Source organism: Octopus sinensis, linkage group LG24 (genome assembly GCF_006345805.1).
Source record: "Octopus sinensis linkage group LG24, ASM634580v1, whole genome shotgun sequence".
In the NCBI taxonomy this organism is placed as follows: domain Eukaryota; kingdom Metazoa; phylum Mollusca; class Cephalopoda; order Octopoda; family Octopodidae; genus Octopus; species Octopus sinensis.
The window spans coordinates 2,687,274-2,712,723 of record NC_043020.1 but is presented as its reverse complement, the minus strand read 5'-3'; the positions used below and the strand labels follow the sequence as shown (position 1 = coordinate 2,712,723).

Below are 25,450 nucleotides of genomic sequence, written 5' to 3'. Positions count from 1 at the left end.
AAAAAGAGGCATGCAATATCGTTTCTGCTAATCCACTATCTCTACCAATAATATTAGTCTAGTAATTAGTTAAAATTCACATGATAATTAGCGTGTCCATTTATCCAGTGGCATACAAACCAAGATTTGGTTAATTTTCTGAGGGAAAATGATGAAAACACAATGTTGAGATATTGATATATTTTAATTGAAAAAGAAGTGGATTCCAAGCAAGAGCTGAAATTGATTCTACAAAGGTGGTGGAGAAGGGGAGAAGACCGATTTTTGCTGTTGTTGAGCATAGAGACTAATGAAGTCCACCCATGGCAGTCAAAGATATTCAGCCTTGACACTCCATTTGTTCTTTTTTATTCTGTGTTCAGAACTACAATATTACTTCATGCTGACAGATGGCAACTGTGCTTCTCTGACATGGCTAAATGCAAAATGTATGATGCAACACGAAGACAATGAATCATCACTTCACCAATTTAAAGAGTCGTAGCATGACATCTGCCTTGATTTACTAAATCATTTGTAGTCACTTGTCTGATAAAAATCAGGACGAAGCTTTCACTGGGATATCTTTCTGGACACGGGCCCCTTGCTACATAAAGCAACAATTTCAGTCCCGGGGTCAATTTGTTTGACTAAATGCGGTGTTCCAGCATGGCCGCAGTCAAATAACTGAAACAAGTAAAAGAGTAAAATAATATATACACAGAAAGGGGCCTGAAAAGTACCTGGCTTTAAAGGTATCATAAAAGGCCTAGTTGAAAGTCCAAACTTCCGAGTTCTTTTACAAGCCTTAGAAAAACTGAAGGGCCGCTGCAATAAGTGTGTGAATCTGAGATGGGAATATGTTGAATAAAATCACAATTAACTGATCCTCCTGTATTTGCTTTTACCCAAAGTCAGAAACTTTTAAGCACCCTCTTCCATATACATGTATATACACACATACATGTATACACACATATATACAACCGTATGCATAAGTGCATATACCCTGTGTGTGTGCGTGCATGTGTGGCGACCATTAACTAGGTTTCAAATATAAATGCTGTCTCATGCCAGACAGATATGATAGCAGTTCTTCTAGAGGCCTTCAGATGAATACCTAACCTGCTTTTGTTTTAAGTGTTTTATGACAAATGTACCGCGTAATTAGGTCAACCAACAGCACAGCTGCCCTTGCAAACACATCCAAAATGAAATTTCAACACAGTAAGAGAGAGAGGGGCTCACATTTCAAGGTAAGCAAACAGCAGTGATCTTCTGCTCCATCTGTCTCCAGTGAAATATGACCACAGGTATTACTAGCAAGATTCTGGACTCTCTAATAAAAGGAATTCCTAATTCCATTTTAGGCACACACACACACATACATACATATATATACATACATGTACATATATATATATATATACATACATGTATAAACAAAGAATAAATCCACAACTATTAAGATTTCAATTAATGACACATCATTAAAACCTATTACATTGCAGTAAATTCAAGTGGGACTGATTTTAATAAGCTAAAAAACTCTTCAAGGGCAATTTATAATAAAAGTAAACCTTTTTACATACAAGTCATACTTTAATTATGCTCAACAGCTGTTTCATTAAGATAAACACCAGCAAATGTATAATTGCATAATTGTGAAATATGATTAACTTAAATAAGTATGAATGAAATTAATTTAAAATTTATTTTTACCCCAAACAGGCAGAGATATGACTGTGGTTAAGAAGCTCACTTTCCAACCCTAAGGTTTCTTGTTCAATCCCACTGTACAGCACATCATTACGAGAGTGTGTATATGGGTGTATGTATATATATATATATAGATATTATCTTGTATGCTGTTGAAAGTACATTCACTGTCTTCGGCCTACCTGATATCAAACAATATGGATATACGCACCACTGGATTTACTTCAAAAATTCATTTGTCTCCGTCAAATATATAACATAGGAGAGAAAGAGAAAATGGAATTCATGAGATTTTTTATTAATCACTCCGACTGTTTCGACCCACTGTGCATTGGTCCCTCACAGGTGAGATTCTGTACAACTGGTTGAGTTGCATCATTTGGTGCAGATGGGTTGAAACAAGCATAGTGATTAGAAAATGCAACACAAGTTGTATAGTATTTCACCTGTGAGGGACCAATGCGCAATGGGTCGAAACGATCATAGTGATTAATAAAGCATCTCATCAATTCCATTTTCTCTTTTTCTTATACGTTATATATATGATGGACATAAGGAATTCCTGAAGTAAATCCAGTAGTTTGTGTATATATATAGCCTGTACTCTGAAGTCGCTAATAAATAACGTATGCTGAGGGGGTACATTCTTCATCAGAGAAGGTCTTTGTATTTTTGAGCAACCATGTATCTTGCTTTCTAGTGAGAATGCAGCCAATCTGGCTTGCTTGGCCACCAGATTGATAGACTGTCTCTGGTGACTAGCAGGCTTCCTGATCATTATAGATCATTAAGTTATTAGATTGGTATTACAGATCATTAGGTTATTTGCATCACAGAACTCTAGAAGCCTCGTTCCCTTTATGGGAATCAACTTCACGGCCACCATGCACACCGCAGGAAACATGCCCAACATGTTGACTGAAGAGAAGGTCACTGTCATTTGTCTTTGAGGTAGTCTACAAAAGAATACCATAAAAACGATCCTCTTGTTCATTTGGCAGGCTCATTTGAGGATATAGGCAGAGATAATTGTCGCTGTACTATTTAGCAAAACCAGTCTAAGCTTAGGTACCCTATTGCACACTCTGACAACCCCAATCACCTTATACACCCATTTCTCAACTAGGAGTATGCCCACACCACCTACCCAGTCACTGTTGCCTTCCCAGAAGATTTTATGCTCATGATTTTTGCCTGTGAGGAAACTGGTTGAAGCACCCCCTCCATATTCTTGAATGCAGCACACATTGATATGTCTCCGTTCAAGCATCTCGACAATCTCACCAGGCCTACCTATCATTGTGCCTACTTTAAGGATGTGAAGGTGGAGGAGAGAGGGAGCAGGAAGAAAGGGGATGGGATTCTGCATCTGAAAAAAAGGTTTCTATGATGAGCCAAAAGACATGTCATAACAATCGTCTTCATATTTAATCTATCATTTATTCATGTTACACAAGATGTTTCTACCTGAAGTGAGTGCTATACAAAGATTGGTAAATGAAGAATAGTAGAAATAGTGGAGTGCAATGCAAGCATTGTTAATACTAAAATAGTTAATTAGTTGATAGGTACTCTTCAATCGCATTTTGCTGCAAAGAATACAAACTGCAGCATGAGTACTGCAATAATGTGGATGAAAGACTACTGAAGAAGAGATGCCAAGAGGGATTCAGGTACAGAAGAGAGGTTTCCAGTATAGGTGGTGAGGATGGGAATAGGTGAGCACATCATGTATAAAGATATTTCTTTATTGCCCACAAGGGGCTAAACATAGAGGGGACAAACAAGGACAGACAAAGGGATAAAGTCGATTACATCTACCCCAGTGAGTAACTGGTACTTAATTTATCGACCCCGAAAGGATGAAAGGCAAAGTTGACCTCGGTGGAATTTGAACTCAGAACGTAGCGGCAGACGAAATACGGCTAAGCATTTCGCCCAGCGTGCTAGAGCTTCTGCCAGCTCTATAAAGAAACGTCGAAACTACCTACTGGGTATGCTAATTTCAGAGTAAAGGCAGTAATTATCATAGGGGCAAGAGGCCTATATGTGTTGAGGGCTACTGAATATGTCTGGTGTTTGGCAGGTCCCTTATTCAAGCTTTTAGGTATGATCTAACGGGGACAACAACATCAGTTCACATCCAATTGGGTTCATGTACGTGATGTTGATAAGCCACAAAAATGGTGAAACGTTGATGTCCATCGCTCCTGAATGGGATTTGCAGTGAGTTGTCTAACCTGTCTATGACTTTCAGGTGTGTTTAACAGCCAACACATTGGGATAGTAATCTTCACCAAGCTATACGGTAGCCTACTGGCAAACAAGCAAAGCACACGCATTGAGTGCGTGTGTGTGATAATGTTTACAACACTAATGCTGCTTCAAATTAATATTTGAATACAAACATATATATATATATATATATAAATTAGTAAATAAATGGCACAACTAAGTACCGATATTTACTGGAAATAGCGAACGTAAAAATACGACGCTAATGTGTAGCTTCACCGTGTAGTATATATATATATATTATATATATATATATATTATATATATATAATATATATATATATATAAAGTTCAGCAACAATTTAGATTCAAATGAATATGGTACTTAATTTAGATGCACCAGAATTTTGTATGGTGTTATCCATAAAAATTTGTGGGGTGATTATAATCAAAATAAGCAACAAGAATGACTCTGGTAATTTGGTACAATTGTTTCGCACTACAACATTTTATTAACAGTTGTAAGTATTATTTTGATTATATATATATATCTACATATATGTGTGTGTGTGTATACATACATACATACATATATATATAGATATCTCAATATGCATGTGTGTGTGTGCATATTGTCAATGTATGACATATCTGAAAAAGAAGTATACAGCAGTAAATACTTAAAGCAATAAAGTTAATGCCTGGTCATAGAATGATCAATGGTCTTGCATCCACGGAAGCTGTAGCTTCACAGATGACTCATCAGACTCTCAGTCCAAAGGCAACTTTTAACTCTTCACTTCTGGGAAGTACCAACCTATTTTCTACCTCCGAAAGGGAAAGAGTCGAAATTGTCTCTGGACTCGAGTCTGAGGAGTCTTCTGCAAAGATACAGCTTTTGTGGATGTGAAAACATTGATCACTCTATGACCAGACATTAACTTTATTACTTTAATATATATATACACATACATGCATACATATACATATTGTTTTTATATGTATATCTATATAGATATACATATAGAAACAATTATAACTGATCAGTAAAGATGTATCAAAGTCTTTCTTTTTCTTCTTATTAGCATTATATATATATATATGGAAAAAAAGTCAAAGTAGAAAACATATATATTGTATTAAATGAATAAATGATGAGTGAAAATTCTGTAAATAATAATTAATTATATGCTTTAAGCTTATAATTTTTCACTGTATTGACTGAAGAAAATAGTTTAATAATGGGGCATATAAGGGGTTTATATGCTCCAATATTAGACTATTTTTGTTAGTCAACACCTTGAATGCCTATAAGCTTAAAATTCATATTACATATATATATATATATATATATATATACTGACATTTACATACATATACACACCCACACATCCAAATGTATATATATATATATATATAACTCATCAGACTCCATTCTGATTGCCCATGTACACATGGACATTTGTCTGTGCATTGCTTCACCAATTCTTGCCAGTTACTAATTACCATCTACTTTGATTCTCTGGCATATTTTAACGTACCATCAAAACCTTCATCTATTATACCAATAGTGTCTTCTCTTACTACAGTCGATTCTTTTTATACCGCTACTTCCCCCCCCCCTCTACCCCTCAGCATAATCTGTCATGCACCCTTACATTTTACATGTTGAGGAGCAAGGTACCTTCATTTGTATCCACCCTTCATACATCTTCTGTATTCAATGCTCTTGTTGTTCCCCCACCCAGGTAGAATTACACCTTATAATCTCAGGCCTGCACACTGGTAGCGTGTCTCTTTGTTGCTAATAGGAATAACAGCATTCTAAAGAGATGTCCCTCTAGTTAGTTTGATTTGGGAACATTCAGCTCCCCACTGCAAATTCGATCACCAAGGTAACAGAACCAACAACTACTTATTGTGTGCCTTTGAAAAAAATTGTATCATGGGTGCTTTTACTGCTAACTACATTTGTGCTGCATAAAGAAGTAATTTTCTGTCAGCTTGTGTGTGGTCCCACTGCCTATCTTATCACTCATAATTTACATGAGGCATACAATATAGAATTCTGCCAATAGACACAAAGCATGGCTGTGTGGTAAGAAGTCTGCTTCTCAACCAACCACACTATGTGAGATATTGGGCAAGTGTCTTCAACTACAGCACAGGGCTAATCAAATCCTTGTGAGTGAATTAGAAAGACAGAAACTGAAAGGAGTACGTGTGTGTGGGTTTATATATCTATCTTTAACTTGTTCCAGTCATTAGTCTATGAGATTGTAGAAACTCTGCCAGATCAAGATTGGAGCCTGGTGCAGCCATCTGGTTCACCAGCCCTCAGTCAAAATCGTCCAACCCATGCTAGCATGGAAAGCGGACGTTAAACGATGATGAAAGACAGAGATATGTATGCATTTGTATGTTCGTTTGTGTCTCCTTGTTTTAGACATCACATAACAACTGTAAATGAGTTTCACTGCCATAAAGCAGTGTCATTCATGTCCAGTCTTCTGTCTGGTCATAGGGAAATGTGACCTTGCATGGAAACAGGTGAGGGTTGGCAACAAGATGGACATTTGGTTGTAGAAAATCTACCTCAACTCCCTCTGACCCATGATGATACCAACTAGTTCTCTGCATATCATGCATAGCCCCTTAAAAGACAGCAGTAAAGTCCTGTATTCTCTCTTACAGGTGAAGAATTCTACCTTAGACATTTTGACTATAAGTTTCTACTAAACAAATTTCTTCAGTGGATTCAACTACAAGTTGTGACTATGGACAGTCAGTCTTGAGGTCCTTTGCGGCAGGATTGAACCTAAGGCTATGTTGCAAAGCAAACTTCTTAAAAACAGCCATAAAATAGTAATTTCCACAATTTTTACGCGGTTGGGTCCTTGAGATTTATATAATTTATACAACAAGGCTGAGAACAGGTCCCTTATGGATAGTTACCTCCATGCTAACTTACTGAACTCAATAGATATATAGCAAGAAATTACAGGTGCTAGTCTATGACATTGCTGTTGATTAGTCCCAGAGGTAACTTAGACATTCCAGCTGTGACCATCCTGTCTGTGTTAACCCCTTATTTAACTGTATATCATATGTAATACACAAGACATATTTCCCTGGCGTCCACGCCTCATATATAATATAAATTCCCATTTTTTTCTTAACCACTACAGCAGTGCTTTTCAACCTTTTTGCTGGAGCGGAACCCCAAGGAAACATTCCACTGGTTCAAGGAACCCCTGTGCAATAATTTAATAGTCTTATGCACACATATCTGCACAGGAGAATTAAAAATTACAGCCGATTTTAGTATTTTTGTAACTTCTTGCGGAACCCCTGGACTGTACTGGCGGAACCCTGGTTGAAAACCACTGCATTAGACAGTAACCTGGGACTTATGAAAGGAAAGCTTTATATTACTCAGAAGGCATAAAACAAGAGACAACCAAAAGTCTGAAAACAAGCAGGGACGTTTAGGACAAACTTATGAAAATATTTGGGAGAGGCAAAGGGTTAATACTCAGCGTACATCAAAAGCATCCATAATGAAAGACAATCCAGACATGAACTTCACATTTTCAGACATTGCGTCTGGAGTACACTGTCCAGAATAATTTTCCCTTATTTCAAACGTTGGGAATGTGATGAAGGAGATTTGGCTGCTACTACTAGCATGTTGTGCGACCACGATAGCTCATGTGATGCTCAAATTTGAATAAGCCAATAAAGGAGTGTCTGTGTGATGGTTTGACCGGCAACAAATTCCTTCTAAACTTTCCTCAAATCAAGTCGAACCACTTAAAGCAAGGAAAAGGATACCTCAGCTTATGCAGTCCTACATACTAGGAGATGGGATAGTCCTAGCAGGAATGCTTTTTGATCATACAGAATACTAGATCAGAGCTGGTCTGGGATTAACAACCGTTAAGGACCACCAGCCGCGCAAAAATTGTGGAAATTACTATTTTGTGGCTGTTTTCAAGAAGTTAGCTTTGCAACAAAGCCTCGGGTTCAATCCCGCCGCAAGAACCTTTCGAGTCGACCAAAGCCTTGTGAATGAAATTGATGGATGGAACTGAGGGAGATCCCCCATTTTTTAATATTTTTTTATCGCACTTGAAGATTATCCCCTAGTCCTTAATTACTTATAACGGAGTTCGCGCTGTTTTAATCTTTCGAGCGGGTCCGAGGATAACCTACTCTCTTCCGCTTAGCGAGTTGGATATCCTAAAATCCGTGGGTGCTGCCCTGCCTACAATAAATCACCAAGAAAAACAAAGCCATAGCAAGATTTACTCGATCTTAATTAAAAAGGCGAGAGAGGTGTTAGCGACTGAACATGGCACGGTTTCAATTAGTAGGCCTTGGCCATGATGGGGTTACAGCCTTTAAGGGCTTCACACAACCATATTGACTTATTTCAGCTAGATTTATCGAATAATTTATGCTTATCACAAGCACACATCACCGGTTAATATATATATATATGCACACACATATATATATATATACTGATTATATACGCGAGCGTTATGGCTTCTGCGCCGATTTCTATCTTTCGACTTTCACATTCAAGGAATTAATCAACTCGACCCTCAAAGCCACTTCACTGGGAATCGAACTCCTTAACTACAGAGCTATCCTACTATGCCTACATGAGGCACAAGCACGAACCGAGAAAAGAAAATTATTCAAGTACCGGGGTTGATATAATTGTTTAACACTCTCTCACAAAATTTCAGATCTTGTATGTTAGGAACAATCATTATTATTATTAAAAATAATAATAATTAAAAAAAGAAATTAACATAGCTTGTTATTTTGCCCCAGGTCAGCTCTAATCGATCGAATAGACTTACGATCAGAGACGTTCCAGCTGTGACCACTATAGTCTTTGTTTCAAATAATCTATCTAGGAACACATTATCCAGTCTCGGGGCCTTTTTTTTTATGAAGTCTGTAGGCAAGATATGGTTTGAAGGAGCTTTGGTTTCTATTTCTAGTAAGTCGTGCAACCACATAGAGACTTCTTGGAAAAGATTATCATGATTGAGGCTTCTAAACCGGTAAAGGCAATAATCAGGATTATGCTTTTACGTATATAGCTGTATATATACATATATATATATAATTAATGTGTATATACACATAAAATAAAACTGTAGTATATGAAACAAAGATGTTAATTACACAATTAGACTATATACACCGGTATATATAATTATATATATGTATTATATATATCGACAGCTGTATATATGTATAATCACTATGTGTAATGGTTTTACATAAATTAATAAATAAATGCATTTACATTGAGAAATTATATATACATGATAGATAGATGCAGCAATTAAAGTGGGGAAATAAAATCGCTTACTCACTGTGAATTAGTTTGGTGAAGAGAGGTGAATGGTAGGTTTGCTTTAGAATGTCTGCAGTAAACTACACCACAACACTAAATACTGAAGTTGATCGAGTGTATATGAAGAGATATATGTGTCTGTGTGTGCGTGTGTAATATATATATATATACTGTCAGGCTGGCTGGTCGGTGGAGGATGGTTGTTCTGCAGCAGAATGCTCTCGCCCGAACGTATAGAGAGGGAAGTAGGGGGGAAGCCGGGCACTACTATGTTGTTAATTGTGGTGGTGATGGTGGTAGTGATGATGATGATAGTGATGATGATGATGGTGTTGATGTGATGACAAAACAGTTTTAAACAATAAAAGATATGCAATGCATATAATGTATATGAATGTGTGTAAATGTATGCGTGTTGATATATATATATGTAGCGTTTGTAAGAGTATAGATTGAATTAATATATAAGTTCCATTCTAACAAAAACTGTCCGATGAACGGCAACGAGAAACTCAGAGTAACAGATTTTGTTGAATTTTCTGCTGCTTAAAATAAAGTATATATATATATATATATATATATATATATATATATATATATATATATATATATATATGTGTGTGTGTGTGTGTGTAGATATATATATATGTGTGTGTGTATATTTATATGTGTGTGTGTGTGTAGATATGTATATGTGTGTGTAGATATATATATGTGTGTATATATATATATATATGTATATGTGTGTGTGTATATATATATATTTATATTTATGTATATATATATGTGTGTGTGTGTGTGTGGATATTTATATATGTATGGTGTATATATATATGTGTGTGTGTGTGATAGTGCGTGTTCGGTGAGAAAGGAGGGGGCAAAGGTCTATAAATAGGTAAAAGGAAGAGGTAAGAAATATTGTGGAGTAATATGAGATGGAAAAAGAGAGAGGGGGAAGGGAGGAAGAGAAAGAGAGAACGTGTGGAAGGAGTTGAAGAGAGAGGTTGAGGAGAAGGAGGTCGTGGCGGTGGTGGTGGTGGTAAAGCGTTAAGGATTAGAAAGAGAGATAGATACGGGTGTAGAAGGTGATAGATCGAGCAGGGGGGAGAGAAAGATGGGGGGGGGATATGTATAGGGAAGCAGGGTAAACCAGAATGTTGAAATGCACTACTAACACAGAGATGGAGTGAATGAAGAGAGAGAGAGAGAGAGAGTGTATTATACTGTGTAGTAAAGGGATACAGTAATGAATGAACCTGAGTACAGAGTTCATCGTAGTAAGAAGATAGAGATATCATTTCACTTGAAAAATCTCGATATTATGAACCAGTTAGAGCTCACTGTACCTGTCTAAATATCTATCTGTCTATCTTGGGGTGTGTGTGGGTGATGCAGATAGGAAAATAGAGTAGAAATACGAGTATATATATATATATATATACGTTTTTATTAATAACAAGAAGTTACAGTGGATCTTTTCGGTTTGAACGGCAGTTTTTTTCTAAGGGGTAGAAATCTACGGATGTACAAAACGGAGAAAATGAAATAAATATGGACTAACGGTTCTCAAAAATAACCCCCAATTGTTTTCCTCCAAAATTCCCATGTTTTCGGAATCTACATAGTCCGAGGTATATTTGTAAAGAATTTCATTAAAAAATATCCATTTTCTTGAAAGTTAACAAGAATTGAAGTGGACTCCGGTGAATTTTCCGAAATTCCCTATCCCACCTCCTCCTAAAACACTCCACCCACCAAATTTTATATATTCGGAATCTACATGATATAACATATTCGTAGAAAATTTCATATCTATTTTTTTAAAAGTTATGGTCATCCAAAATCGGTGGTGGGGGGCAGGAATCTAGTTATGCCGAATAAACGACTCAAATATTTATTTTGGATAGTAAAAGATAATAGTGACTTAAAAGTTTCGCTTGGATAGCTTCTTAAACTATATACCAACCAGGCGATGCTTCGAAGTCACTAATCTTTTCCCATCCAAATTGCGTACACCTCCTCTACCAACAAAAGTAACAAACTCCTCAAATTTTAAAAGTTTTTGCAAAAACTGAAAGCTTTCAGTTAGTGTCATAAGTCATATTACTTTTGTTAAATCATGTTTTATACTGAGTAAAATGAAAAATTAATTAAAAATTTCATCGCGTGAGAGCGAGAGTGGGGAGGGGCAGAGAAAGAGGCTAAAAATTAAATTAACACAGTGCCATAATGAAAATTATAGCACAATGGTAATTTAATTTTTAGCATTGTCTAAATTTACCTTTAACACCAATTATTAACAATTAACAACTAAGAGTCCAGTAAAAGATGTAATTATGTTTTACAGCACGAAAGTATTTTGTAAAGTGTGCAAAATAAATTATGGCTTTTGCGGTGTATAAGTAGTTAGTTCCTTACATTTACCCCTCCCTTAAAATACAGGGAATTTCTGCTATGTTATAATTAGCAAAATCTGTTGGGTCGTATTAAGTACCTTACGCTATTTAGTGGCGGCCTTTTTGCTTTCTGACTTTAAATCCCAACGCTCTCCCTCATTTGCCTTTCATCATTTCGCGGTAGATAAACTAAGTGCTATTTTACACGTCCTGGTTGGTATCTCATATAATCAACAGTGCCCCTCTCCGAAAGGCATGTTTGCGTGCCATTTATGAGCCGCTGTTAACAAACTGATTAAAACAGACATTCATACATGTATCGACTTATAATATTGACAGTATATCGCCATCTCTCTGTTAGTCCGTCCTCTTACATTGCACTTTCTCTATGTCTGAATTTCGTGTTAATACTGACAGGTCATTTAGTTTACTGAATACTGAGAAATATACATCCGTATAAATATTGTGTTTGCGCGAGCACGAACATATATGTACAGAAACACACACACACTCATGTATATACATACATACATGCATACATACATCCACTGGACAGCTGATTTCCACAACTGCCAATGTATGTATGTATGTATGTGTGTATGTATGTATGTATGTATGTATGTATGTATGTATGTATGTATGTATGTATGTATGTGTGTGTGTATGTATGTGTGTATGTATGTATGTGTGTGTGTATGTATGATGTATGTATGTGTGTATGTATGTGTGTGTATGTATGTATATATGTAATTCCCCCGTCCAATTCTTAAATTTTCATTCTTTTCAGAATTTTTTTTTCAAAATACCTATTTTACTAGGTATTTCGAAAAAAAAAAGGGGGGGAAATTTAGGAATTTTGGAGGAAGGGAGTAGTGGTGGTGATGATGGTGGGGAAATTAAAATTTTAAAATGCCTTTTTTCTGCAGAATCAGAATCTCCATATTCGAAAATGGGGGATTCTGTAACAAAAAAACAACAACAAAACCCAAAGGGGGTGCGGTCCGCATTCTTTACATCCGCCCCCTAACCCTAAACATCGGTTGTACGTATTCTTTACTTTCGCCGATAACGTTTCATATGGCGTAGATAACGATAATGTCGGAATTTGTTGGGAAAAACTTTTTCTTTTTTAAAACAAACTCAAAAGTAGCCCATCCTTTACGGTCATTTAGTATGCCAGAAATAGCAGGGATTAGGCCTATACCAACAAATTCACCTATGATAAATTTTTTCCAAATTATGCCGGATTTTCTGGAAAATTTCTTCTTGTTAAGAATAATATTCATTTAGGAAATTCCATGGGAGGAATAGTCCTCAACAATAATTTTTCTCAACTTAATTGTAAATTACATTAAAACGTATGAGGAAACAAAATCGAGATGCAGTGAATATTTGCCCCTTCCCTCAACGTTTTTCACATTAAATTCCGATATAATCTTAATTTAAATTATCTGAAAGCTATTTGTAGAAAATTTCATTACAAAATATGCATTTTTCTGAAAGTTATGAGGAAACAAAATCAGGGGGCATTATTGTGTAGGTATGCCCATAAAAGTTTTGTCTGTCTCTCTTTCACACACACACACACACACACAGTACACACTAATTAATTACTGCCTTATAAATCTGTGGCCTGATACCAAATAAATTTTCAGTCTTCCTGCTGTATTTCATACCAGGTTTTTCTTTTTTCCCTCATCACTTCATAGATGTTTGTTCATGAGAACAAAACGAATGCCATTCAATCGCAAATCATGCTTCTTCCCCGCTTTTCTCGCTGTTATTAATATAAACCCGAAACTTAAGTTACCCTTAAGATACCTGAGTTTTAGAAAAGGGTATTTTTTAAAAATTAAATTATTTCCGCTTTTAGAAAAATCAAAATAAACTAAAATTGTTAAGAATATTTTCCTAATTGCCACAAATTTATTAATTATAAAAGAGAAGGCGGTGAGCTAGCAGGATTGTTAGAGCGTCGGAAAATATGCATTGCGGTATTTCTTCCGGGTCTTTACATCTCGAGTTCGAATACCGCTAAGGTTGACTTCGTCATCCTTTCGGGTCGATAAAATAAATTTCTATCAAGTACTGTTATTGACTAGCCACTTCCCCTAAAAGTTCAGGTCTTGTGCCTATACCAGAAAGAATTATAAAAACCTTGGACTCTATGGTATCCAAGTTACAGAGAAAGGTTTTTTTTTTAATTATTTCGGTCTTCAGAAAAATTATAATAAACTAAAACCGTTTAGAAAACTTTCTTAATTACCAAAAATCATTCTGTCCGTCTTTACGTTCTGAGTTTAACCTTGCCCTTCGTCTTTTCGAGGTCGATAAAATAAATACCAGTTGAAGACTTACCCACTTCCCTAAAATTTAAGGTACTACTTGAGAACAGGGGTCCCGGTTTGCGCACTCGCGTAGTCGCTAGCTAGTCGTGACTAATCGATCCTACAACGACTACCTAGCAAAGTAAATAAAACAAAAAATAATTTTTGTTAAACTAAGTAAACAAAACACAAATTTATTGAACAAAGTAAGTAACACAAAAATACAAAGTAAGGATCGACTAGTCATGACTAGTAAGCGCGGGTGTGCTAGTACGCGAGTACGCGCACCAGGACCACTGTACTCAAGTAGTACCCGATAAAATAAGTACCAGTTGAACACTTAACCACTTCCCTAAAATTTGAAACCAATTATAGCAGAAAAGAAAAACAAAATGAAGCTTATTTATGGGAAAGTTAATTATGACGATGATGATGATTATGTTGACGATGGTTTTTCTGAGATCTCTCGAGATCTCGCGGAATTGGCGGGGTTTTTGACATGTTTTGTTTGTGTGGAATCTCTGTAAACTCAGCCAAAAGTTCTAATTACGATCTTTTGGACATCAAAGTCGCACTTTAGAATATAATTAGGAAAAGAAAGGTAAGGCATAATAATCTCTATGTTAATCGGTATTTTCTATTTCTTTAATTTTTAATAGAAACGAAATTTTCATTTGTTAACCCAAATCTAGATATTTGTCTGAGAGGAAACAATCTTTTATTTGTAATTCTATTTTTACATCTACGTTCAATTATAGGCATACAAACTAATCTTCGGTATTTGACTGGTACTTTATTTTATCGACCTTACTTGAGAACAGTGGTCCCGGTGCGCGCACTCGCGTAGTCGCGCATCCGCGCCAGCTAGTCATGACTAGTCGATCCGTACTTTGTGTTTTTGTGTTTTAATAACTTTGTTTAACAAAAATCGGATCTTTTCGGTTTGAACGACAGTTTCTTCTAGCGGTGTCTTATGAAATTGTCACCCATAATTATGACCCTAGTATCGATCTATTGCATTTCAATCTGTTTTAGGGTTAGGGGTGGGGAGAAGGGTATCTTTTTTTCTTCACAAATGTAAATAAACCCAATCTGTTTCTTAAATGAGGGACATATGTTTTTTTTTTACCTCAATAGACGTCAATGATTGGTTGAAATTGCAGAAATTGAAGAAAAAGAACCAACAAATATCTTACAAACTATAGATATTAACCGTTTAGTTACGTGGGAATTATTAAAAAAAACTGCCATTCAAACCGAAAAGATCCCCCAAATTATTTACTTTGTGAAAAAAAATTATTTATTTTGTTTTTTATTTACTCCCACCCACTCTATATATACTTGGGTTTTCACCACTCCCACTCCTCTTCCGTACTCACTAACCACACTTCTTTGACAATATCCTGCCACTTATTTGAATCCCAAGGGTATGCTCTGGCACTTTCCACCATCTATAGCTCCCACTTTACTCAACCGTCCCATTCATACTCTGATCCCTCAACCCTTGTGAGTATGCCTGGCAATTTGCCACCATCTCTATCATCCTGCTCTCTTCCACTCTCTCTTTCCTTCTCCTGCCCTTCCCTCAGGTTGGATGGCCATGTATCTCCTTTGCAGCAGCACACCTGTTTCTCTCCTCATTCCTGATCTTTGTCTCTCTCCTTTTGGCTGGGTAACCATGTACTTCCCCTACAGCAAGACACCTGTTTCCATCTCTCTGTCTCAATATAACCTTTCCTCATCTGACACAAGATCCCCTCCTCCTCCAATGCCACCTCTCCTCTCAAAGGATCTTTGTCTTGTAGGTTACCTGGTGACCCTGCCAGTGCAGGTGCCACTTAAAAAGCACCCAGTCCACACTGTAAAGTGGTTGGCATTTGGAAGGGCATCCAGCTGTAAAGACCTTACCAAAACTGACCTTGCCTTCTGCTACATAAAAAGCACTCAATCCATTCTGCTGGGTGGTTGGTGTTAGGAAGGGCATCCAGCTGTAAAAAGTGTGTCAAAACAGCCACGAAGTCTGGCCAGCTCCTGTCAAACCGTCCCACCCATTCAGATGTGAAAAGATGATATATATATGACAGGCTTCTTTCAGTTTCTGTCTAAGAAATTCATTCACAAAACTTTGGTTGTCCTGAGGCTATAGTTAGAGACACTTACCTGAGGTGCCACATTGTGGGACTGAACCCAGAATTATGTGTCATGTGGTTGAGAAACAAGCTCCTTACCACAGCCACGGACATCTGAATTTGACTCTTTTCATGTTTGACAACCTTTTGAATGTAAAGTTCATGAATTTAGAGGAGTTTCTATGTTTTGTGAGCAAGGGAATTTGACAGAATAAAAGAGTGATGTGCATGGCTGGCTCAGTTTTGATGAGAGGGCTGCTGCATCCAGGTCTGTCTTAGCAGCCCCCCCCGTCCCCCCAGGTAAGCAGTACATTTTGCCCTGGAGGGTCAGCCTTGCTACATTCCATGTAACATTCCTGAGCACTATGTTAAGAGTATATGTGTCTGTGGAGTGCTCAACCGCTTGCACATTCCATGAGCAGGCTGTTCTGTTGACTGGATCAACTAAAACCATTGTTGTCAGAACTGATGGTATGCCAGTTTTTTTATGATTAGAAGTCTATTTTCAAAAACACAAAAGAAATAGCCAATTCATACTTTTTTTTATCAAAAACTGATAGAAAGTGCTTTGATAACAAAGGATGGAAATTTTTATTCTCCTAAATTACAAAGTAATGTAACGTGATGACAAAGTTAAAACAAAAAATTATTGTTATTTAAATTGTTTTCACTCTCCTTCTCATAGATATAAAATAAAGATCGATAAAATGTTGCGGTTGATATGATTGACTAAAGCTCAAATCCAGCAGGCGTATTATTTGATGAGCTATCAGTAATTTAGGCCAGCTAAAGTGGTTGAAGATCTCTTGCTCCAACGCACACATTTTACTCATGTAGGACTTATCAAATAGAACATGGATTCCTTTCGCTTCAAGCCCTTGCTCCATTTTCTTGTGTTTCATTTTGTCTTCTTTTGGTTAGTCTTTTATTCTTTAATCCAACTCACTCTCCTTCATTATTCTTCCTGACTGACTTTGTTATATTTTTCTCTTTCTGCGTGTGTCTGTGTCATCATCATCATCACCGTCATTATTAAACACCCATTTTCCATGCTGGTATGGCTTGGAAGGTTTCACAGGAGCAGGCAAGCCAGAAGACTGCAGCAAGCTCCAATGTCTTCCTTGGTAGGGTTTCTATGGCTGGATGCCCTTCCTAATGCCAGCCAATTTACAGAGTATACCAGTGGCTTTCTATTTGACCCCGGAACTCATGAGGTCATCAAGTAACTCACAAGGCAAGACCCCTTAAGTGAGTGGGTGAGGAATAGTCTTGAGAGGGGTGGCTTTGTACTGGGTGATGAGAGGTTAGAGTATGATAGAGGGGTCTTGCTATTGAGGAGATTCATGGATACCCCAGTTGGAAAAGGAGTGGACTTATTTCCCTCATAAACAAGAATGCATTTCGAGCCAAAGGCCTATATGAGAGTGTCTCTCGTGCTGACTACCACAGTATACCTTGTTCTAACAAAACATCCTTGTTTAAGTGAGGATAAAATATTACCTCTCGGTACTAATACAGCTCTGTCACTTATATATATATACATATATATATATATTAAATATGGCATGTAATTGACTATTTTAATTAAGTACTGCCTGAATTAAGCATATTGCATTTTTAATCAGCTGGGCTGAGGAACTGGAGGATCATAACCTAGAAGCTAAGAATCCAAGAGACCATAATGGGATTTCAATGCAAAGAAGCTTTTTGATTTGTGAAAATAAAATAAATTAAGTTTGTAAACCGAATGTTGGGGACGGGACGCTAGCAGTGTATGATTTACGTGTTTATGTGAATGTTATGATTTGGTTTTGAAAGCTGACAGATGAGAGGTGTCAATTAAAGTCTCACTGGCACCGGCCTGACATTTGACGAATGGCCTTTGGTTTAAGTAAGTAATGTAGAAACTGAGTGTTTATAACTGATCATGATATTGTTGTTTTAGCCCCAGGTTTGCTCCTATTGTATCCCACTACTCTGGAATAGTCAGGAGGGCCTTGGGGATAGACCTCTGCCTCTAGAATGACCTACAAATGTTATGGGTATCGACCCTTGCCTCATAGTACCTCACCGTTCTAGAATGATCTCTGAAGGTCTTGGTAGTGACCTCTGCTTCTACAATGACCTCAGTACCCCCAGAATGATCTGTAAATGTTATGGGTAGTAACTCCTGCCTCATAGTGCCTTACCATTCTAGAATGATCTCTAAAAGTCTTGGGTATTGACCACTGCTTCATAGCACCCCACCACTCCAGAATGGCCTGTGATGGTGTAGGGGTGATAAATTAATTACCAAACTTAAATAAGTACTGAGATTGGTATGAGTAATTAAGCCCTTAAAGTTGATGCCCCAGCATGGCCAGAGTCCAATGCCTGAAACCAGTGAAGGAATAAGTTGAATATAAGAAATTCCAGATCTGAGAGTGGAAAGAGCACCAGGTCTAGTGATGGAACTGATCCATGTGAATATCTTTGGCTGAGAGATTGTGTTACTATTTACACGACACAGCAGAGCCTTGATCTGCTTGAAACAGTAGCTAAATCTCTCATAAATTACACCCTGCTGATTTAGAAATAATAAAATGAAAAACAAAAAAGCAGAGTACGTTGAATAATGTAGTTGTAGATGTGTGTTTGAAAATAAGACAGGATGGTCACAGCTGGGACACCTTTGACTATAGATCTCCTTGATCAGGGCGTAGGAGTGGCTGTGTGGTAAGTAACTTGTTTACCAACCACACGGTTCTGGGTTCAGTCCTACTGCGTGGCACCTTGGGCAAGTGTCTTCTACTATAGCCTCGGGTCGACCAAAGCCTTGTGAGTAGATTTGGTAGACGGAAACTGAAAGAAGCCCGTCGTATATATGTATATGTGTATATATATATGTGTGTGTATCTGTTTGTCCCCCCCCCCCAACATCGCTTGACAACCGATGCTGGTGTTTAAGTCCCCGTAACTTAGCGGTTCGGCAAAAGACACTGATAGAATAAGTACTAGGCTTACAAAGAATAAATCCTGGGGTCGATTTGCTCGACTAAAGGTGATGCTCCAGCATGGCCGCAGTCAAATGACTGAAACAAGTAAAGAGATGTCAGTGACAATGGAACGAGGAAAGTATCAGGTGCTGATGAATTCTTCAAAGCGCAGAAAAAAACCCCTTCCCCCCCACCTCAGTTCCATGAATTCCCGTGTGTAGAACACAAATTTGCAAAAGTTTTCTGAAAATTCCGATGAGTGAAAAAGCTACAAGAGGTTATACAGGTTACTTAAACTAAAATTCCGCCAAATTTTTCTGTTGTTTTAAATTGCAGTATCTTATTTCCACATCATCATCGCCCACTTTTTTTCTTTTGTTCTAGCAGAATCCATTATTCGATTCTTTCCATCAGTTTAGAAGTTTGCATGTCTTATAATAAAGCAAAACGGTAATTCTAACATAAAACAGTCTAAGGGAGATAATTCAAGTTATTGTTATATTTCAGGACGGTCTTTTTTCTTTGTGACTCTCCCTAAATATAACAATATCTGTTTCTATTTCTTTACTACCCACAAGGGACTAAACACAGAGAGGACAAACAAGGACAGACAAACGGATTAAGTCGATTACGTCGACCCCAGTGCGTAACTGGTACTTAATTTATCGACCCCGAAAAGATGAAAGGCAAAGTCGACCTTGGCGGAATTTGAACTCAGAACGGCAAACGAAATACGGCCACACATTTCGCCCGGCGTTCTAACGTTTCTGCCAGCTCGCCGCCTTCCCTAATTATAACAATATGTTTCACATCAGGGACCTTGCGAAACAAATTCATAAAGATAATTCAAGTTTTTCAACATATATTTATTTGTATATATTTCTTTCTGCTATCAGCCTGATATTTTAAGGTAGGATATTAGTCGATTACATCGACCCCAGTGCTCAACTGGTACTTTTTGACCCCGAAGTGATGAAAGGCAAAGTCGACGCCGCCAGAATTTGAGCTCAGAACGTTAACACGACGAAATGTTGCTGAAGACTTTTGTCCAGTCTGTTAATGATTTTACCATTTGGCAGAATTGTCAGAACGTTGAATAAAATGCTCAGTGGTATTTTTATTCCAGCCCTTTATGTTCTTGGTTCAATTCCTGCTAAGGACAGATCAAAATTGGAGCCTGGTGCAGCCATCTGGTTCGCCAGCCCTCAGTCAAAATCGTCCAACCCATGCTAGCATGGAAAGCGGACGTTAAATGATGATGATGATACACACACACACACACAGATATATATGTGTATGTATGTTTTTTTTAACAGTGGAACATTCAAAAGTAGATAATGCTGTGAATAATTGTCATTAACTGTCTTTCCCCATCTAAGGGCTTTTTTTTAACTCAACATTCTATATATGCCATTTATAGCTTCACCTACTTTGATTTCTATCATGAAAAAAGGCTTTATTTTGTATTGCTTGAAATTTCTAAATTCTTATATCCTAAACAATATGTATCAATATATTTTCTCTTTGTTTCTTTTTCTTTTTCTTTTCAGACTTGTCAGTTTTGGCAATGGAGAAACTGAAGAATTTAAAGATGGCTTTAAAAACCTGGGAAGCAAAGTTCTTGAAAGAAAATGGTAGAAAACCAAACAGCGAAGACATTGGTCTATCATCAGAAAACATCCGAAATGCTTACTCTCGGTACTATAAATTAAAGAAAGAGTTAGCCAATGGCAGTGCAGACCATTCCTCTGTCAAAGACGATGGAAATAGTGTTTGGGGTAAAGAGTTGAATCGGACCCCAACAAATAACAGTGATGTACCCAGAAATAGTTCATTGGATGATCTGAAGGTGGAGCAAGCCGTTTATTTAGAAAAACTCAGTTCCAAAATGTTCATCAATTCTAAACGATGCGATGCCATGAAAAAACTTGCCAACAAGAGTTTGTTACAACAAAAATCTGCAAAGAAAGACGAGAATTCAAAAAGGTCAAGAGCAAATTGCAATTTATCCGACTTAAAGACCTCTGAAATTGACGTATCATTAGGTTCCAGCCCTGACAAAAAAAATGCTTCTTTTTCAGAAACAGGAGTAGAAAGTTCTAGTACTAAATTAGTTGAGGATTCCAGTCCAGAAAAATCACCGAAACTAAATAATTCTGGGTTGTTTAAAAATGTTTTGAATATCTCTTCACGGAAACGAAATGTTAAAAGTGATGAAACTGATTCCTTGGTTATTCCGAGATTGTTCCATGAAACCAAAAATCATAAGTTCTCTTTGTCTGCATCTATAGCAGATTACGCTGATGAGGAAATTCCCAGTGATCCTGTCTTAAACAGAGATTTCAAAGATAATGTGAAGACATCTTTTGATGCTTTTCCGAATTCTCAAGATAATTCTGATTCCAAATGTGAGTTGAATGATATGCAAAATATTGATCTTCAGTTGGATCATGTTGGCCCAGAACTTAGAAATTCTAAAGATACACAAAGAAATAACAAAGATTACGGTTCTAATAAAAATACCATTCCTGTTAAATTGGAACTGAAGAGACGGATGTCTCCTGAATCCAACAAAGTCAAACGAAGAAAGATTTCTGTGGATACTGTACTGAATCCCTCTATGTCTTGCAGTAATAATGGAGAAACTACTTCTGTTAAAGACTCTGGACCTTACAGTGTTTGTGATAAGGAACGTTTTTCCAGTATTGAAATCAGTAAAGAAAAAATTCCAAGGCTCCAAGAATCTGTTGAATGTTCCAGCTCTCCTGGAACCAATGATTCCAACATGGAACCAGTAAAATCTAGCAATACCAAGCAAACTAAAAAGACCTTTGCTGCTCCGAAAGTGAGCCAAATCAACAAATCTGAAAATTTTGTTCGTTTGAATATGAAGGTGAAACGGTTTAGTAAAAAGGGCCAAGGGACAAAAGGGGCCAAGTTCAAGAGGTTAGAATGGAAAAGGAAAATGAGGGAGAAACAAAAGTCATATGGAGAGAAATGCTTCCGATGTGGAGAAAATGGACACTGGGCTAAAAACTGCAAGAATGTTGCAAAGTCTCGAAGAAATAAGGATATCCAAGATGAGCAAACAAATGGAGAATATTCTTCAACTGTTCCTGAAGAAGATTACCTGACACTCAGCCAGGCTGTGTCCATGTCAAAAGGAGAGTCTCTTTCCAGCTGCGTGGAACAAGATGAATTAGAAATTGAGGGATCCGTTGTAAGAGATCCGTATGAAATGTTTAACAAGTTCATTGCTTATCGAAAAAGCACAGAGCCTTATTTGGTCCCTAATGACGATGGAACATTACCAGACATACCTGATGAAGTCTATAATGCTTTACAGAAGTTTGGTTTTAGTGATTTCAAAGATGGACAGTCGCAGGCAATTATGAGAACTTTGTGTGGATTGTCGACCCTTGTCATCCTCTCGACAGGAGGCGGCAAATCGCTTTGCTACCAGTTACCTGCTTACTTGTATGGGCAACGACCGAAGCATGTGGCTATTGTAATTTCTCCTTTGGTGTCTTTGATGGAAGATCAGGTGGAGGGCCTACCTGTAGGAATAAATGGGGCCTGCTTGCATACTAATATGACACAAAGCCAACGAGAACTTGTTATTTCTTCTGTAAATTCCGGTAAAGTGCACTTCCTTCTTCTGTCCCCAGAAGCAGTCATTGGAGGTCAAAAGTCAGTTCTAACAGAGCTCAGCAAAGATGTAACGATATCCTTTGCTTGTATTGACGAAGCTCATTGTCTTTCAGAATGGTCCCATAATTTCCGTCCTTCGTATTTACAAGTGTGCAAAACTCTCAAAGAGAAACATGGTGTCCAGTGTTTCATCGGACTTACTGCAACTGCAACATTAGCACAAAGTAAGCACATTGCACAGCAACTTTGGATAAATGATATAGAAGATGCTGTGATCAGAGGAGCTCCCATACCGAAGAATCTTGTGCTTACTGTGTCAAGGGACACCTATCGAGATGAATCTCTCATTGAGCTCCTCGAAGGGGAAAGATTCTCCAAATGTGAATCAATCATTATTTATTGTACGCGAAGGGACCAAACGGAGAAGATTGCAACATTAATAAGAACAGCTTTAAAGATAAATCAGAGCAATTTTTCAGCTCAAGAAAGGAATCGGCAAATAGTTCCAAATCAAAGAAGACAACAAAAAATGCTGCTCAATTCATTGCCGAAAGCTATCATGCTGGACTGACAGCATATCAGAGAAAACGCATTCAAAAAGCTTTCATGTCTGGGAGGTTGTGGATTGTCGTGGCCACTGTAGCATTTGGCATGGGGATCGATAAATCGAACGTCCGTGGAGTGATTCATTACAATATGCCAAAGAGCTTTGAAAGTTACGTGCAAGAAATCGGTCGTGCTGGTCGAGATAGTAAGGTTTCTCATTGCCATCTGTTTATTGATAAAGAAGGACAAGATTTAGGTGAGTTGAAGAAACACATCTATGCAAATTCAATCAGTCGATTCATTGTAAAAAAATTCATTCAAAGCATCTTGAAACCTTGCCGATGTCTTCAGATCCATGCCAGATGGTCCGAAAACCTCTGTGAACCAAATGAAAGCAACGAAGACACCCAGAAAGATTCAAACAATCTTGATTCTTTCCTTTGTTTTAACTGCGAGAAAAGAATATGTAAGGGTCATGAGGTGGCAGTCAGTATTGAACCCTTGGTTCAGAGGTTGGATATGAAGGAGGAGAATATTTCTACTCTCCTCTGTTATTTAGAACTGTCGTTCCCTGGACTTCTGAGACTGTTACCTTTAACATATGCAAGCTGTAAAATAAACTGTTATGGAGGAGCTGTTCAGCTGCAGGGTATTGCAAAGAAATGTTCCCCGGTGGCTGTTGCTATTGCCAAACAGAAACTTGAAGGGAAAAAATTCTGCACAGCTTCTTCAGTTGAATTTCCCGTGATTGAGCTCAGTGACAGCATGGGGTGGAATTCGGGCCTTGTGAAAAGAGAGCTGAAATCACTGCAGTGGAGTTTTGACAAGGATTCAGGTGCTAAGAAGAGTGGCGTACTTGTTGAACTATCAAACCTGGCCTTCCATTTCGTGTCCTTTGGTGATTTAAGTGACAACGAACTGGATCACATAATTGATTACTTATACAACCGTGTGAAAACCCAGGAGAAGATAGAGCTAGGCCAGATCCAGCGCCTGCACCGAGCAGTGATGTCCGTCTCTTATAACAGTATATGCGGTTGCTTAGATAATGTTGATGAGAAACGGAATAAAAAGTTGCACCAACTTATTTTTGAATATTTCGAAGAGGATTCTGTTACAGAACTGTCTGTCGATGAACAGCCGATGTCTGAATTGTCAGCCGTCAAATATGATGTTGGTCAAATAAGAAACGACGTGAAAAGGTTTCTGTCAATATATTCATCTGACCACAATTTTACTGGTCATTCAGTCGCCAGAATACTCCATGGGATTGGAAGTCCTTGCTATCCGGCTAACATTTGGGGTAGAGTCCGTCAGTTCTGGCGATCTTACATCGGTTCTGACTTCCAAACCATTGTTAAGATTGCTACTGAAGAAATTATAAATCACAAGCGCTAAAAAAGATGAGGAATGGCAGAAGCAGTGGTGGGTACCTGACAAAATACCTTGTGGTGTTTAGTCACCGCATTTTCAAATCCAGATTTGAGATTATCCATCCAGGGTCAATGATAAAATATAATCAGATGCCTTAGTAGTGTGGTGAGATCATTGCCAGTTCCTTCATTGTGTTCTTATAATAGTTCCTATCAAGTTGGTCTTAGTCAACAAGAACAAAACACCACTCAGGGATTTGAACACGCAATCTTACAATCTTGAGTTGAACATCTTAACCACTAGGCACTTAATACACTCACATTATATATAGAATGACGAGGATGATGATTATGTGTATATATATATATGTATGTGTATATATATATATATATATATATTATATATATATATATATATATGTATGTATATATATATAATATATATATGTATGTGTATATATATATATATATATATATATATGTATGTATATATATGTATGTATATAATATATATATATATATATATATATATACATACATATATATATATATATATACATACATATCATCATCGTCGTTTAACGTCCGTTATATATATATATATAGTATATATATATATATATATATATATATATATATATACATACATATATATATATATATATATATATATATATAATACATACATATATATATATATATATATATATATATATATATATATACATATATATATATAT

General features: G+C 37.1%; 2 protein-coding genes across 3 annotated transcripts in view; one reads left to right on the top strand and one right to left on the bottom strand.

The window, feature by feature from the left end:
* LOC115223934 (probable aminopeptidase NPEPL1) overlaps positions 1-9,601 on the bottom strand; it is a 50,450-nt gene extending 40,849 nt beyond the window's left edge. Inside the window, exon 1 of one of the 2 annotated variants that reach the window (XM_029794676.2) lies at positions 9,333-9,601. Coding sequence is in view for 1 of the 2 variants with exons in the window: in XM_029794675.2 (XP_029650535.1) it covers positions 7,478-7,534 (57 nt within the window). In the remaining variant the exon portion in view is untranslated. Of the gene's footprint in view, positions 1-7,477; positions 7,550-9,332 lie in introns of those variants that run through there. The other variant, XM_029794675.2, reaches the window with a different exon arrangement.
* A 4,927-nt stretch (positions 9,602-14,528) lies between these two features.
* On the top strand, positions 14,529-25,044 carry LOC115224046 (ATP-dependent DNA helicase Q4-like). Its single transcript, XM_029794844.2, is given in 3 exon segments — positions 14,529-14,637; positions 20,691-23,266; positions 23,269-25,044. Coding segments are annotated over 2 exon segments (4,026 nt in total). The 5' UTR covers positions 14,529-14,637; positions 20,691-20,707; the 3' UTR covers positions 24,736-25,044.
* The last annotated feature ends 406 nt before the right edge of the window (positions 25,045-25,450 follow it).